General features: G+C 40.9%; 1 protein-coding gene across 1 annotated transcript in view; it reads left to right on the forward strand.

Moving 5' to 3' along the window:
- Nucleotides 1-18,319, forward strand: part of JARID2 (jumonji and AT-rich interaction domain containing 2) — a 307,425-nt gene that overhangs the window by 204,581 nt on the left and 84,525 nt on the right. Inside the window, exon 4 of the mRNA XM_077810603.1 lies at nt 14,667-14,836. Within this exon, the coding sequence (XP_077666729.1) occupies nt 14,667-14,836 (170 nt within the window). The remainder of the gene's footprint in view (nt 1-14,666; nt 14,837-18,319) is intronic.

The raw sequence follows: 18,319 nt of genomic DNA on the forward strand, positions 1-18,319 counted from the left end.
AGGATAGCTTGGCTGGTGGTGGGATGTGTCATAGCTTGAAAAGAGGCATAAAAAGAGTTAATTTGACAACTGACTGCATCTGCCCCGATTGACTTGCAAGAATGGGCTGTTCCAGTCTGAGGGATGAAATGGGGAAAAGGGTAGCAATCCCAAGAAAAGATTTAATAAAAGTGACTACTCTGGCGTAAGAGAAGAAGGGTGACCAACCATAGAAGGTGACGTGCTAAAATTTGGCTTTCGGTATCAGATTTGTACAAGGATAATATTGGTTTATTTGTTGATGCTGATTTCATAGCCCACTTCTGTTTTTTTTCGTTTGTTTATAATCTTCTTTGGCAAGATTGTGAATGTGATTGGTGGGTCTTTGCTGCTTATCAGAATAAAAAATATGCAGCCGATACAATGTGTATTGTGTCTGTCTTTAGTTTTCTTTTACTGCGGCATTAGCCATTTTAGCTTCATAAAGGAATGTTTTAAAAAAAAAAAAAAAAAGTACTGGTAGCCAGATGGTAGTAAAGATTTCAAAAGGCGCAATGTACGATGCAGGTTTCTGGTTTCTCGTGTGCTTAGACTGCAAGCAGCCACCTTCACAAGAGGTTAAAGTGCCCTGAACCAGACTGACCTTGTGACTCTTATCACTTCCTGCAGGGAAAAAAGGAAAATTTACTCAAAACAGTTGGGATTAATTAATGAAGAATGTAATTAAACAGGAAATATTTCAACCCTTCAGATGGTGGATGAAATGAACTGTCCACATGATTATCTCTGGCAGCCTGGCTTATATTTGTTGATTTTGGGGAATGTGGTAAAAGAGGTGTTTGGGATTAGCTACTGAAGAAGAAAGAAAGTAGTCATCTGTATGGAGGGAAAAGTCTGTTCAGGGAATATAAGAAATTGGTTTTACAAGCTCCAGTGTTCTGATCATGTACCCTCTGCTTTGTTAGCAGGCCAAATTGTTAGGGCATGATAGATATTGCACTAACGTTGGGCGCTTCTGATATCTTCTGTATTATCTAGCATCTCGTTCACTCCACAGCTTGAATCTCTGGTACAACTATTCTGGAGAGGAAATGTGATCCCAGGATGGTATTGAATCTGTACTGAGAATTCACATTCCAGGGAGAATGCTGAAGCATTGATATGCTTGAGAATGTCATGAGAGCATCTGACAGCCCAGACCATTTAGTTTTGTTTAATTTCTTCTGGTTAAGAGGAACCTGCTTTCAGCATGCAGGCTTTCCAAGCATCCATCACGCATGTGAGAGTGCTGAAAATGACAATAGAAGAGTAGCTCAGTTAGAAGTGTTTGTTGTGCTAAGATTAGCATGTTGGCCTTGGAGTAATTAAATGGAAAAAATCAGTGAAGTAATTTTCATAAAGGTTGATAGCAGTGCTTTGATTGACTGAAACATTCTTTACTGAGTGATCAATTAATTTCTTAATTCCTCCTCCTCCTCCTATACCAGTGCATACAGTAGGCCATTGACAATACCTTGCCAGTAGCTGGAGACTGGGCAAGTGAGCTTCTGAGTTAAAACTTCCTTCTCAGATAGAAGGGACTTGCCAGTTCAGAATCCTCCATTGTTTGTCTCCAGCAGGTGGAATGATGCTGTTGTCCGAAAAAGAAATATATACCTCTCACTTTTTTACAGAAGAAGGGTGTCCACAATTTTAAAATTCATTGAGGTACCTGTCAGTGATTATTTAAAAAAAAACCAAAAACAAAAAACCAAACAAAAGCAAAACCGTGCAGGTTTTTTCCCCCTGGACAGGTGTTTTCCAAAGAGAAACCTCACATTCTGTGGATGTGACAGCGTCTGATCCTCCTGCTGTACTAACCCTGGGTGAATGAGTGATTGTGTTATTTTTTTAAACGTACGTGTGTGTGTGTGTGTGTGAGAGAGAGAGAGAGAGAGAATGTAGGGAGACATGACTGTAGTATTATTTCACTTAATGCTGAAATGCGTACTTCAGGGTTTCTGGTATTCCTGTGCAAATCAGCTATTTATCTCTTTTTGCATTCTGTTAGCTACTGTTCTTTATGTATTACGTTTTTCTCTGTCCTTCTGAAACTCTGGGGACTAGAACTGTACACCCTGTTCTAACTGTGATTGCACTATGGCTATAAAGAGCATCACTGTTACTGGCCTAGTTTCTTTTCAGTGCATCTTGTCTGGACTTGTAGATTTATGTAAGAAGGCCATCTCGCTGTTGCAGAATGTAGCTGCCTGCCTCATAAGTGAGGAAGGTGATGAATATGTACAATTATAGATGGGTATCATCTGCAAAATGCAGATCTAGATATTGAACCTAGGTGAATCTTTAGCAGCTCTAGAGCTTCCATTCCTGAGTGGTATGAGACTGTTGTAGTTGGTGCCCCAACATGGCAGACCCAACAGGCCTAAGACAACTTCCAGAAGATGTGCCCACTGCACAACCCTCAACTCAGACGAGCAGGGCAGGGTTGGTTTACCTAAATTGAGAAGGGGATGCAGACAGACATATTTTCTCAATTTAGGTACATATATGGGGGTGGGGGGGAAGGGAAGAAGAGTATCATAGAATTTCAGGGTTGGAAGGGACCTCAGGAGGTCATCTAGTCCAACCCCCTGCTCAAAGCAGGACCAATCTCCAACTAAATCATCCCAGCCAGGTTCATTTAGGGAGTGCAAAGAAGTGGACCAGTGCAGTAACTCCTATTGTAGCTTTGTCTCAGCTTTCTTGGATTGTATAGTCAGCCCTGTGCCTTCCTTGATTTCACAAGCTATTTCTAAGGCCCCCTGTGGTAGACACATGATAAACTTCTTGATATGCACATGACAGCAGATGCTTACCATGCACTTAGAGCCCTCTCCAGAACAGCCCTGCCACATAAATCCTTAAATATGCAATTAAAAACAAAAACAACCTCTTGGCCCGTCTCTCTGGGTTACAACTCATAACTAAGGTCAGTGTTAGTTACACTATCAGATTCAAAATGAGGCTACTCCAAAGTGAGAGAATTCCAGGATTTGTCACAGGACAAGGAAGGCTTTGCCCCACCGGCCTATGACATTTCGAAGGATCTCTTCTGCCATCTGTTGTTGTTTACAGGTCACCACAGGGCCTTATGGAGGAGAGGGAATTACTGTCTAACTCCATGTTTTTGTTACATGACAGCTCTTGAACAAAGGTGTTTCTGATCTGTCTTGTCAAGCATGCTTTACATTTACCCTGTTTTATATATTGCTGAATGTTAATCCAGCAATCTCCAGTGAGATCTGATACTGGATAAATCAGTGTAGTTCGGGTGCTGTAGCCTCTACTTTTTTGTGGTCAGAAAATTTGCTCAGAAGTTTTTAATTTAATTCTAGGAGTCATGGGAGTCGCATTTAGTGTTGAGTACGTATGTACAACAAATCAGTTGTGGTTTTAACTAGAGCCATTTATCAGATGGGGTAAGATCATTTACCCTTCATTTGATCACATTTTCAGACACCTTTTTCCATCATTTTATTCCTGAAGACATTTTTAAAGACTTGTGATAGTAATTATTTCCCTTTAAAAAGTAAAATAAAACATGGCCCTTTTGTGCTGTAAGGTTTAGAGCAAAAAATAGAATTCAGTAAGCCTTTTTTGTTGATATTCAGGTACTAACGGGAGGTAGTCAGAATACTTCACTTTGGAGCATTAATTTAAAACTGAAGGGTGTTTAAATTGTGCAACCAATTGTTAGGCTATGTGGACTAGCTTAAAAAAAAGGGTTTAGGGCAAAGTAGGGGAAGGATACTTGTGGGGAAAAAGCTACAGGGATATGTGGAAAACAAAAGGTAAGAATTTCTAAATTGGTTACCTGTTAAAATTTACTTTTAAGGTTTTATATACTTTAAATCATTGTAAACTTATGCTCCAAAATACAACAAAAAATCTTCTTCTCAGTAAATAAATATATGTTGTAAATACTATGTCTTCTTTTACATAGATATTATGGGGCTAGATTGTGATTCCAGGTTACATGCTTTTGCAAGTCAATAACAAAGAGTAACAGCCCCATATTTTTCTCTACGTGGGCTATCTGCACCTTGGATGTGCAGGTGGATAGGATTGAGCTGGGTTCATGCCTTCTTACTTCCTCTCCTAAGCAAGTAGTGGGGAGGGACAGGAAATGGTTGGAACTTTGGTTTTATCACCATCTACTTGCTGGCCAGAACTGCCGAGTCAAGATGGTGATGGTGGAAAAGGGTGTAGTAGTTTACTGCTGGTAATTAATTGCTATCCCTTGGGAGCAAGAAGGAAGCAGGACAGGAAATGTGACTCAAAGGAAGGCCTCAGGGCTTGTGTTCACTGCTTTAAAAAAAAAAGCTGTGTTTTACCTCAGTGCACGAGTTATCACAAGGTAAAAAACACAGCAAAGACCAAACATTTGAGTTTTAGCAAGAGAGAAAACTTGCTGAGGTTGTGCCTTTTCCCCTGCCTAGTGACGACCTCTGTGAATTTACTCACATAAAACTGAAGTGCATTGTCTTCACTATGTTTTTACCTCAGGATGGCTCATGCACATTAGTTATCCTGAGGTTAAAAACAGCTTTTTTTTAGCCGTGAAGACAAGCCCTCAAGTCATCCTGCCAGCCGCAGTTATTCTTAGGCAGGAATGCACAGGTCTGTGACTAAAGTTAAAATCTAGTCCAGTGGTTGTCAAACTGTGGGTCGTGACCCCATTTTAGACTTAGACTTGCTGGGGTCTGGGTCCGAGCCCAATTGCCCAGGGCCGAAGCAGTGACGGGGCTTATATTACAGGCCCTGCCTGGGTTTGAAGCCTAAGTTCCCTCTAAGCTGGGCGGCTGCGCAGCAGTCTGTCAAGGGCTGTGCAGGCGGAGAGAGGTTCGTCTCCCCCTGGCCCTGGAGCTGCTGCGGTGAGAGAGGGCTGGGGCGAATCCTCTCTCCTCCCTGCAGCCCCGGGGCAGCCTGCACCGCAAACGCCTCATCCCTAACCCTACCCCAGAGCCTGCACCCCCAGCCAGAGCCCGAACCCCACCCATACCCCACCTCTCTGCCCCAGCCCTGAGCCTTCTCCCACACCCCAAACCCCTCGTTCCCAGCCCTACCCCAGAGCCTGCACCCCTGCCTGAGCCCCCTACCATACTCCAAACCCCTCGGCCCCACCCCATCACACATCACCTCCATATTGGTGCACATAACAAAATTCATTCCGCACATGGATATAAAAAATTAGAGGGAACATTGGCTGAATCCTGTGGGTGCTTCAGCTCCCCCCCACCTTCCACCCCTGGCCCAGGGAAGTGGGTCTTGGGCTTTGCCCCCAACCCCCCGGGTCATGTAGTAATTTTTGTTGTCATAAGAGGGTTGCGATGCAATGAAGTTTTGAGAACCCCTGATTAGCCCACAGTGATTGGAGTTCTATAACAAACTAAGATACATGTAGCTAGAACATTGTTTAGATAGTGTTATTAAGCTAAGTAAAATTGTACAAATGTGCTTTCACAAGAAAAGCAGACCAAGCTGTCTTGTATGCATGTTAAATAGCATTTTTTGTTTTTTCAGATAGTCTTAAAACATAAGATCTAACCTCATGGATTAATTAGAGTGAAAGTATGTCTCTTCCATGATCATTGGCAGTAGTGAAGATTGTTTTGTGGCAGAGGATTCACTGCCAGTGTAAGTCCCTGCTTTCCTGTGCTGCTAACGCTCTGAAAAAATGACCCTTTGTGCTGAGTGTCTCATGCTTGTTCTCAGACAGGGGGTGAGTCTTTTTGGAAAATGTATAAAATTCCATTTGGCCACTTGTGTGTGTGAAAGGCCGTAAGAAATTTTCTAGTTGTCTTATGAAGAATGATACCTCCACCAGCACGTTTATTGCACTTGCCATGGACTTTGCCCACCATATGCACAAGTACATTTAAAATGCTTGATTTAATTTAAGATAGCATATGATTTTCAAGTACTTAATTTCTGTGTGGTAGATTTGAAACTATTTTAAACCGCATACAGAGGTTCAAGGTTCTAGATACATTCAGGCTTCATTATAAAGTATCTGAAGAATCTCACTGGCAGGTGCACGTACTCTTAGGTACACAGGGTCACTTGCTAAAGTATCTTTGCATAAATGAATGTTCTGCACTAGTTTGACTCTCACATTGTATGCTGAAACAAACTTAAGGGTGTCATTTGTGTCTCACTTGATGGGTGTGAAGGACAGTGCAATTCCGGTCTGAACTGGAGCAACAGCAGGTAAAGATCACAGAAGACTCTTTTGCTAAATGAGCAAAAGGTCAGATTAAGGAATGAAATAGAAACAGGCACATAGACAAACACAGAAATTATAAGTGTCTTTATATAATATGATAAACTCAAAAACAGGTGAACTAGAATGTCTAGCTGTGGAAGGGACCCTTGATATAATAAACATTACTGAAACTTGTTGGAATAATAAAAATCAATGGGATATTTTAATGCCTGACTATAAATTATACAGGAATGTCAGATTAGGATGAAGAGGTGGAGAGGCAGTGCTAGACTTAAAAGATTCCATAGAATCTAGTGAGGTGACACAGTTGGATCTGTATGGCTGCAAATCCCAAGCTGTAATAATACAAGTATGCTGCTAGGTCTCCAGACTACTACCCTCCAGATCAAGAAAAGAATATTGAGTGTGTAATACTGAGAGAGATCAAAGAGGCAGCCAAGTCTAACAAAGCAGTAATGACAGGGGACCTCAACTATCTACACATAAACTTGTCAAGTATCACAATGGAACAAAGTGTGGGGAAGCAATTTCTTGACACCTTAAATGATTGCTTCTTGTAACAGCTAGACTAAGAGCACACAAGAGGAGAGGCTATTCTTTATTTAATCCTAAATAACAGCACAGAAGTTAGTTCAAGAGGTAAAGGCAGCTGACCCACTAAGCAATAGTTACTATAATGTAATAAAATTCAAAATTCAGTGTTCACAATAATATAGTAATGGTCCCAGGAGGGAGGAAAGGTAACAAAAACTAACACAGTGACAGTATACTTCAGAAAGCCAGAGAAGTAAAATCCTTATATTTGCCATGGTTGTTACTTACACACAACCTTGGAAGGCAAGTATGCCCCCGAACAGAAAGGGAAGTAGGAAAACAAGAATTAAACCAGTGTGGTTAAATGGGATAGTTCAAGAGGTTATTTGAGACAAAGAAGGAACCTTCAAAATTTGGAACTCTAACCCTAGCGAAGCTAATAATAAGGAGCATAAACTACAGTGGACAATAGGCAAGAAGGAAATTAGGAAGGCTAAAATGGAATTCAAAGAAGAAGTAGCTAAGGGTATAAAACAAACAGCAAGAGACTATTTAAGTGTGTGTATCACAGACTTCCTGCTTCTGAAAGAATAGGTGAGTCTTCTGGATCACCATAGGTTAAAGAAAGCAATTAAGGGAGACAAGGATTTTGCTGGGAAACTAAATCATTTCTTTACATCACTGTTCGCCCTAGAGGATGTTAGAGATATATCTATCCTTGCCCTGACCGACTATTTTCTGGTATTAAAAAATTAAGTAAGATTGAACATTTGTATGGATTTGAAACTATTTATTTTTGAAGGGCTATAAAACCTCATGCTTCCAGGCTCAAGGACTGACCGTAACTGTTAGGGGTCATGAGAAGACTCTCCTGGGGAGCACATTTTTACATATCTGCCTACTTTGGGCTTTCTTGTGTCGTCTTATGGAACAGCAAGCCACTGTTGGTGCCAGGATACTGGACTAAATGGACCACAGGTCTGGTCCAATATGACAATTTCTCTCTTCCTGTGAACTATCTTACAAGGGTTAGTTCCTGTGTTGAAGCATAGTGGTGCTAATTATACTCCAGTGTCTGATTCCTTTAAAATTATTGTTTGGGCTTCAGCCCACCAAACCTCTTTGGTCTTGAGATGTCCATGTGTGACGGTAATCTTTTTCAGTCTCTGAATGTTCTGTCAATTTGAATATAATCCAGTATAGTAATGGCAACCCCGTTCTCCAGCCTAAGCATTATGCGGTATCTACACTTTGCTTTCTAGTAGGAGTTAAGGAGTGGTAAACTGAATGCAGGATAAGTCTCTCTGAAAAATGTGGAACTAAAAGTAACCTACTGATAATTTAAGTAACTTCCTGACAAAAGCGTTTTGCATGGTAGTCCACTATTGAGAGCTTACTGTTTGTATTAAGTTTTGGTTTTATTTTCTTATATTTGTGAAGTAATTTTTAAGGTATCTTAAACAACTTGTTTTCTAGGTAACCGAGTGCATGGGGTAATCTAGAATACTAAAATTAACAGAGTTGTATTAATAACTTGGACCTTACTTGGCAGAGAAAGTAAGCGTCTTGTTTAGTGAGTGTCGTCTTACTCGATTGAGAGTAGCAGCCGTGTTAGTCTGTATTCGCAAAAAGAAAAGGTGTACTTGTGGCACCTTAGAGACTAACCAATTTATTTGAGCATAAGCTTTCGTGAGCTACAGCTCACTTCATCGGATGCTGTTTCTCACAAAAGCTTATGCTTAAATAAATTGGTTAGTCTCTAAGGGGCCACAAGTACTCCTTTTCGTCTTGTCTACACTACCAAAAAAATGGCGCTAGGAGACCCTATTGGGGAAAAAAGAAAGTTTTAAAAGTACCTTTAGCTAGTTCAGTCTTGGAACTGTAGTGCGCATGGGTTATAATTTGCTTAAAAGGCTTATTTATAGAATAATTCTAGACTAGAACAGTTTTTCATAAAATTTTTTACCACAAACCAGGACCGCACTTGATAAGAAAACCATGTCAACTAAATTAATTTTTTTAAAATATTTTCCTAACATGGCCTTCTTTTGTAGCATAGATGCAGTCTTAAAGAAAAAAAACATCTGGGTGTTTTGTAATTGTTACTTTTCATTTTTCTATTTACATAAATTTTACACAGTGCTTATTATTATTATTATTATTTATTATTTTATTTTGAGGATTTTCCCTTTTTTCACCCACCGAAGCCCTTTTTGTAGGAGTATTTGCCAACGCTGTAGTGTGTCTATTTTGGGCTAGAGTGGAGAGGGTAATTATTTTGGAAATAGAAACAGCATTTTTTCTTTTCTTTTTTTAAATAGGCTTTTCAGTTAGTTGGCAAACCAACAAGAGCTTGTTCCTCTAACCATTCAAAGAGGGCAACCATGTTGGTCACTTGGTATTTGCCAGATACAAAATGTCTTGCTCTGGAGTGAACAGACCACCCATTCTGTCTTTGTTTAGAATTGGTATGTAATCTAAATAATTGGATTTACTACTTTAAGGTTTTTCATATTAGAAAGTTAAGTTAATAAGATTAAATAAATTAATAAAATTAAAATTAAGTCAATAAGGGAACAGCTGCATGTTACCAGTACTTTGAATTATATAGCACATTTTGGTTTTCCCTGGGCCATGTTCTGAGACTTTGTCCTTCGGTAAACTGTGAAACTGAGGCAGAAATCTGATTTTAAACATCGAATCAAAAATTTAACCTAGAAACTGCAATTGTACAGTACTAAAACTGCATGATAGACTAAACATCTAGTTATTAGTCACTATGTTGCACACATTGGCTAGTTGTATACTTCCACATATCACAACTGAAGCCTGTGGAATTAGTGCCAGTCCATCTACTATCGGCAGTTACTTCGGAAGCCCCACAGAGGAAAAAAGCTGGGGGGGTGGGTTTTTTTTTTTTTTATTCACTTCATTGAAGTGAATTGGCCAGGCTTTTAGTTAATAAAACTTGACATTTCAGACACTGAGAGTCTGGTTCCCTGGCCAAGAGGTAGTGCACTGCAGGTGTGAGAACAAAGCAAGAGAGAACAGGGAATACATCAGAAGTGGTGCTAAATCATTTATATCAAGAAGGGAGAGAATGAAGGAAGAGCAGTTGTTGAGACTTTTTGTCATTGTATGATCAAGTGTGCCATCTCACCTCCTCTGGTAATAATAAAGTCATGGTGTGTCTTGAAGGTGGACTGGAGGAAGATTTTTCTGTCGTAAATTTCATAACTAGATTGGAATACCTCTGCTGAGGTTGGACTGTTGTGGGGTGGAGAGACATTTTTACTACCCGGTGGCTGGGTGAGGTTGGAAAAATGTAGCATTGAAGGGGTGGTCAGAATATGAGGAAAGTGTGTGCACTGGAGTGGAACAGGTGGGAAAGGAATGGTGCAAAATATACATGTCAAGACATTTTGAAAAGTACTTTTAATTTACTAATTCAATAGACATTCGTATTTAGGCTAAATATACTGGTTATTGCCCACTCCCTTTTCAGCACCCCATGGACTGAGAACATTACTTTGCTCCTGGGATGTGATGGACTGAGTAGGGACACACTCTGACTCAAACCTCATGTGATGGTACAGTGTGTTGCAAATAACCAGATGTTTACCCTTTATATTCAGGATTGTCCATTAAATCTTACGATAGGCTTCAAATGTGCATTTCTTGGATTTCTGTTCAGTTACCCGTAGTATTACATCTTATCTAAATCTTTTTGGTTGGGGTAGACTTAAACAGGTAAATTCAACAAGAATTTGCCCAATTTGGTGTATAGAGTATTTCCAACAGCATGGTTGGGAGATTATGAAGTACATTTTTGGGGGAAATCACTCTGCTACAGCAGCAAGCAAGGTTCTTTTCCCTATTAAATTTAATGGTCTGCTTTTTGGATACATTTTGTGCAGAAGAGAATCCATAACAAAGCATTACTTGTGGCTGCATATGTGCTTTTGGTGATAGAAACGTAACTAGTTGAAATTAAAATCCCATTTATCCTGTGCAAGAGCTCTCTAGTCTGCATGAATGCAGAGGGGATGGCATTCTGCATTTACAAACTGAATGAATTTTTGGGACAGGTGTATTGGTGTACAGAAGCGCTTTCTTTTTAAAGGACCATTGTTCCTAGATACAAGGAATATGAATGTTCAATTAGTCTGTTTCAGTTCAAGAATCATAAGCACGGTTGTAATAATAAGCAGTATATGAGCCCCTGAGGAGGTGGAAATAAGCAAGCAGTATATGTCTATCAGGAATTTAGCAGAGTCTTTTGGTCACGATGAAGTATAATTTTCTTTATGGGCAATTGTGTGAGACTATAGGGACAACAAATTTAGAGGAATTGTTAACAATTCATTTTCTGTCATTATTAGAGGGTATATATAACACTGTTATTTTTTCAGTGTTTTAGCTAGGCAATTGGCCCTTCGCTTGAGAGAACACACATTGTGCATAGTATCCATCACAAAGCTTTTGATGGTAAAACGATGAAGTATGTGGATGATACTTCTACTGCTCTTTTGGTGTTAATATACATGTATGTTTGGAGAACAGCTTAAGCCTGGCAAGGTATTTTAACTCTGAAATTTCTAGGCTTTGTAGATTTAAGGCAGATCTTGAAGTTCTTGGGAGGAAAAAATCCTGCTTTCCTCCAATCCCATGTATAGCTTTTCTATGCAGACAGATTTCAGAGTCTCTCTCGACTATGCTACCTGTAAGTCCCTAACAGTTCTCCTAAGGTATTGTTTACTAGATATTTTTAGGATCACATATATAAATGCTGCTCTTTGGCACTTAGTTCTGTGATATGGTTTCTAAATGCCATCTCTTTCCTTAGCAAAAACTTGGTACAGGTTTGAATGGCTGGATGGCAGAGTTTTAATAGTTGTGAAAATGGAGAAGGTTGCAGATTACTGGTTTTACCCTCACTAATTGATTGTCTTTTACATCTAAATTTTTGTCATCGTTGTACTTCAATGTGTATAATTTGATCAGAGAATCACAATGATTGTTGGCAATACAATGACAAACCTGGATTATTCTGTGGCAGTATTTGTTACAGATCTCAAATTCATATTAGATAAATATTGTATTAGTAGAACTAGTAATCAATGTAAAGTTGCCTTCTCTCTCCTCTAAAAATTGATATTTTAGGTCTTTTTATCATCTTTTTCCAGCCATGCCACTAACAGCCATCTATAGGTTAGCTGGCTTTTTTTTCTTTTTTATTTGAAGACAGGAATTTTAAACTAGCTTTTATAAAGTTATAAATTATAAAGATTGTGAGTTGTTAATGTCTAACTATCCGAATAACATTTGGATTTTTGACTTCTATGAAGCCCTTTTATTCTGTACTGTGTTCTCTCTGTCAAGCTCTTGGAATGCTTGGAAATCTGGGTTGACGGGGGCTCAGTTCAGGAAAGAACTTAATTCCCACTCACTTCCATAAGACTTGAGTGCTGTGCAGTATCAGGGTCAAAGTGAGGCACACAATTGTTCCCCTCCAGTTAACTGCCCTGCACAGGGGTATTTTTCCTAGAACAAATTTCTGCTCTAAATTATTTATTATTATTGCAAGTGAGTACCCATGAGAATCATTGAATCAGTGAGTTTTCTCATTTGTGATATGAGTCCCAAGTCCACTTCGCTTGTCTTCAGTCATCTCAGCCAAATTAGATGATTAGGGCCCTACCAAATTCACAGCCATGAAAAATGCATCATGGACCGTGAAATCTGGTTTCCCCCTGTGAAATCTGGTCTTGTGCTTTTACCATATACTATGCAGATTTCATGGGGGAGACTAGTATTTCTCAAATTGGGGGTCCTGACCAGAAAGGGGATTGTGCGGGGGTGGGGGGTGTGAGGGAGAGGGAGGTTATTTTAGCGGGGGTCGCAGTATTGCCACCCTTATCTCTATGCTACCTTCAGAGCTGGGCGCCCAGTGAGCTGGGGGCTGTTGGCTGGGCACCCAGCTTTGAAGGCAGTGTTCTGCAGGCAGCAATGCAGAAGTAAGGATGGCAATAACATACCATGCCATCCTTACTTCTGCGCTGGTGCTGGCAGTGGCTCTGCCTTCAGAGCTGGGCTCCCGGCCATCAGCCACCGCTCTTCAGCTGCCCAGCTCTGAAGGCAGTGTCACTGCCAGCAGAAGCGCTGAAGTAAGGGTAGCAGGACTACAAACCCCCCTACAATACCGTTGTGACCACTGCACAACTCCTTTTTGGGTCAGGACCCGTACTGTAGCTCACGAAAGCTCATGCTCAAATAAATTGGTTAGTCTCTAAGGTGCCACAAGTCCTCCTTTTCTTTTTGCAAATACAGACTAACACGGCTGTTACTCTGAAACAATTCCAACACTGAAATTTCAGATTTAAATAGCTGAAATCATGAAATTTATTATTTTTGAAATCCTATGACTGTGAAATTGACCAAAATAGATCGTGAATTTGGTAGAGCCCTATAGATGACACATACCCAAGATTAATCCAGGAAGTACAGCTAGTTACAGAGGGCAAGCAACAAGATAACCTTGTTCTGCCTTTCCCTGTTCTTCGTTCTTGCTAATGCAGACTTGCAAAATTGTCCTTGAATATTTACAGCCCAAGTACAAAATCTACTTGCTTGCTCTTTACCAGGCTGCTGACAGTTGGAAATAAAACTTGATATTTTACTTGCCGGTCAAAAATAAAATGCTTTCCTTGAGGCTTTGCAAAACTGCAATTATGGATGTTCAACAATACAACTGAAGTATGTGTTGATGCTCCTGGATTAAACTTTTGTGATTTCTGTCACTCTCCATTTTGTGCAGTGTAGTTGTAGCCATGTCTGCCCCAGGATAATATCTTTTATTGGACCAACTTCTACACAGAGCTCTTCTTCAGGTCTGGGAAAGGTATTCCCAGCATCACAGCAAAATGCAAGGTGTAGTGGACTGCAGCTCACTAACCCTCTCTTTTTGTCCTATGACTGCAGAGGTGTTAACAGGCCACTCCACATGAATGATCCCTTAGAATATGTGCTAACTAGTTATGCTAAACAATCTGTTCCACCTTGCATTTTGCTGTGACATGGGGAGTATCTTTCCCAGACCTGAAGAAGAGCTCTGTGTCTCAAAAGCTTGTCTCTCTCCAAAAGATATTGGATCTATTTTGGACCTCACCCACTTTATCTCTAATAGTCAGTTTTAGTGAATTGGAATAAGTTAAGAAACTTTAATTTAAAAATGTTCAGTGATAAATTAAGCAAAATGTTAACTAGGGTAGAACCAAAGTAACAAAAGTATTTGTACCTTTTTAAGAAAGGTTTTCATGAAGGAAAAATAGCAGATATTAGTTGGTGTAATTTAATGATAAGGAAGTGGGTGAAAATGTTTGGAAAATATAGTATGCTTGTCACGCTTATGGGTGAAAAATTCCTGGTTTGCTACAGTGACTTAGTGTAAGCTAGGTAAAAATCACCTGGAAATTCTTAATTAGCCTTACTTACAGTTTGCATGGCAACTTCCACCTTCTCTGTTAGTGTATATATCTATATCTATATCTTCTTACTCTGTTCCATTCTATGCATCTGATGAAGTGGGCTACAACCCACAAAAGCTTATGTTCTAATAAATTTGTTAATCTCTAAGGTGCCACAAGTACTCCTGTTCTTTTTTTAAGATTGCAACAGATACTTTAAAATAACTGCGGTAAAACAAACTTTCTCTCAAACTCAATAAATCCTAATTGTTACACTCCAAAAATGTGGACTAAACACAACTAAGGAAGATGTTATTGGTAATAGATTGATTTATTCTGCTCTTTTCACAGTGAATTGTTAAATTTAAGTCTGTATTCTCGGTTCTGCCTAATACGCATGTGGTGTTCTCTTGTTTTCACAGGCCAAGGCTGCAAGCACAAAGGAAGTTTGCCCAATCCCAGCCAAACAGTCCCAGCACAACTCCAGTAAAGATAGTGGAACCGTTGTTACCCCCTCCAGCTACTCAGATTTCTGACCTCTCCAAAAGGAAGCCCAAGACAGAAGATTTCCTTACATTTCTCTGCCTTCGAGGTAGGAATTTTACAGCAGCCTAAGGGAACAACCTGTAGTTCGGAGAACAAGCTGCAGTATCACACAGTACAGTCTATCTGAACGCAGTGGTGCTGCACTTGAACATATTGCACACATTTCCACCCAGTAGTCTAACTGTAGATACAGTAGAGTAGCGTTTTACTTCATCAATATAAAGATTATAGAATTAGGCCAATGATAGAGCTAATGGAAATTACTTTTATGCTTAGCACTCTTTCTCCTTGTCCTTCCCTATCTCTCAATTATATCTGATTGTATAAACTGAGGCCCTGCTTAACCCTCACAAGTACCTCTTTATTTCCACTAGGAGTGGAAATCTAGCTGGTTATTCCCTTTCTCTACATATGGAGTGTTCATTAACTGCTTTTCACCCTACCAGCTAAATCCCAGAGCAACAAGCTTTATCTGACTAGAAGAAAAGGTTGATTTTGGTTTTGGCTTTGAATAAGAAAAATCTGTTTATTCAGTGGGATAACTGATCCATGTTCACTATCTCACTGTAAAACCATAGTGGAAACTCATCGGTAGGTCTAACCATGAGGTAGGTAGATATGGTGAACCTCCTAGCTAGCCTCACTGAAAAAACACAGTTTTTTGACAGTGAAAAGAGAACCTTTGAATGACATACTGATAATTCTGTCTTGATAAAACCAGAGACTCGCTTTGAGTGCTGTACCTCACTGCTAGGTCACACTTAGGCTTCCCCCAGGGTGGGATTTTTCATCCCCTCTTCCTCCCCCCAGCAGAAGCCTCCTGTTCAATATCTTGATTGTGGCATTAGACCTGCATTATAGCCATTATTCCTTCATCTGAGAGTGCTTGGACTGCCATAGGTCCCTTTATAGCTAGATGGTGCTCATATTTAATGTGCCAGAGGGGTTGCTGTTGCCATTGCCCCGTGCTCTTCACTACTTTTGAAGTAGGGGCCACTTTGGCAAAAAGCCTTAAATGTAAGAGCCACATGGGGTGGGGCCGAGGGGTTCGGAGTGTGAGAGGTGGTCCAGGGTAGAGTGCGGGGGTGAGGGGTTCAGGGTAAAGGAGGGCGCTCAGGGCTGGGGCAGAGGGTTGGGGTGCAGGGGCGAGGGCTCTGGGGTGGGGCTGGTGATGAGGGGCTAGGTGTGCAGGAGGGGCTCAGGGCTGGGATACGGAGGGGGGTGAGGGCTGCAGGGTGGGGTCGGGGGTGAGGGGTTTAGGGTGCAGGAAGGGGCTCAGGGCATGGGAAGAGGGCTGGGATGCGGAGGGGGGTGAGGGCTCTGGCTGGGGGTGCAGGCTCTGGGGTGGGGCTGAGGATGAGGAGTTTGGGGTCCAGGCAGGCTGCCCCAGGGCTGGGGCCAGAGGACTTCCACCAGCCCTCTCCCTGCCGGCAGCAGCTAGCTCTGGGAAAGGGGCCTCTCTCCCCGCTGCCGGTAGGCATCACGGGAGATCCGGGGCGGGGGAGAGGCCCACAGCAGCCCTGCAAGCCCCATCTTGCTCCCCTCCACAGTTCCCTCCCACCCCAAACTCTCTCTTCTCCAGGTCCCTACTTCACGATTGTTCATACCTTGCTGTGTGGCCACGCAGCTTAGAGGGAATTTAGGGAGCCGCACTTAGGGTCGAGGGGGACACCACTGTCTCGCGGGACTTGCAGTGAAGAACACTGCCATTGCCTTTTCCTTCCTGTAGCCTGGTTGAAGGCCTTCATTACAGATAGTGCCGGCCCTGCTGGCAGAATCCTAACGCAATGGACTTAATCCCCTGAGGTTTGCTACATTTGCCTCGTTTCTCAGTTACTACTACCACTTTGCAGATTCCTATTGCTTCTCTTACAGCACAGTTCTCTTGGAATACAACTGCTCAGCATCAATCATAGCTGCCTGCCTTGGTTTTTCTCCTCCTAGTTCAGCATGGTTGAATTTTCCTACGCTTATGTATTCTGCTGCTAATGGCTTGAAACCAGGCTGCCAAGTTGTCTATCTTGACTCTCTCATCCAGTATGTAGAGTTCTCTTGTAATCCAGGATAGGGATGGAAGGTTATTTATTTTTATATATATGGATTGTGAAAAGTAGCATCCAGTGGAGACTAAAATGCAGACTCAATCCCTTTCTACATTTCTGTGGATTAGATCTAATTTGCTGTGTGGTAATTTGCTCTGTCTGTTGGCAGCATGCTGCTGAAGTGCTCAGGGCCAATTGACGCATTCTGTTTGTGGGAAAGTTCAGCTAATAAGTGTGTGCACATGGGTGCATTTGTACATATATATTTTCTTCTCTTTATTAAATATGTATTGTTAAATCTCTTAAGGCCCTCACACCTATGGAGAGGCGACTTGAAAAGGGGGGAGACTTTACCCCCAGCAATCTGACTTGAATAATGCAATATGAGATACAGGTATCTTCTCCTGATCCAATGCTTCATGCAGCAAGATTTTTCTCTTAATAGTGAACATTTGGATCTGGTATCTGTAATTTTCTTCTAATAGATGTTCTTCTGTAAAGTAATAGAAGTTTTATAAAGTTGTTGAAAGTCTGCGGTCAGTTCCAGATTTCTTCAAGATCCAGAAATATGGATGTTTTTCAAACAATATGTGCATGTTAACAAAAGGTTATATGTAGATTCCCTCCCCCAGGAAGTAATAGATAAAAATAAAGTATTAGGATAAAAAATAAACAGTACACAGTTCCATTGTCACTGTATAGGGTCTGAGAACAACACACAGGGACTCTGGGGGAAGGCACTGCATTGGATTGCCTTAAACAGGGACATGTTGGGGGAAGGAGCCTAGGGCAGGAGAGGGTGGGCCATAGTGCGTGTCAGTATGTCCATTCTGGCTTGTGCTTCGAGCCACAGGGAGCACTGGGGAGTATGCCATAATTTAGAGGAGCCAAGCTCCTCTGAATTATGCTGGGGCCATTGCAGTAGGGTACAAATTCTGTGCTGTGCCTGCAGGAGACAACAGACTCCTGGAGGCAGAGCATCAAATGTGGCCCTTAATGCATATTTTACACCTTAATTTTCACCAGACTTTTATATATATATTTATTTTGTATTTATTTTTCACACCTATAATATAAAAAGTTACAGGGAGAAGAGATTGGACAAAGTTTATACAAAGGAACTTCACCCAATATGTGCAAGTAGCAGTGGTGGAGAAACTTTAAAGATTCCCCCCAGATTAAGCCTTTGTTTCCAAAGAAAACACCGTTGACCTCCAGTGGGAAGTCGGGAAACTTAGACTAGTTGGTGATTGTACTTTTTATATTTTTTTCCTAATAAAATCTTTCCTAAAATGACACTGATGGTTAAAATTCTTGCATTTAAAAAAAAAGAAATCTTACCTGTTACACTAATAACCAGAGTTTTCTGTGATTAAAAAAACCCCAAATTATCCAATTAACCCCGTCCCCCCAATAAAAAAGTGTTTTTCTGCGATTGAAATGAAAGTTTGAACTCTAGTTTCCCTAGCCATAATATATATAGATTT

Source organism: Eretmochelys imbricata, chromosome 2 (genome assembly GCF_965152235.1).
Source record: "Eretmochelys imbricata isolate rEreImb1 chromosome 2, rEreImb1.hap1, whole genome shotgun sequence".
Lineage (NCBI taxonomy): Eukaryota > Metazoa > Chordata > Testudines > Cheloniidae > Eretmochelys > Eretmochelys imbricata.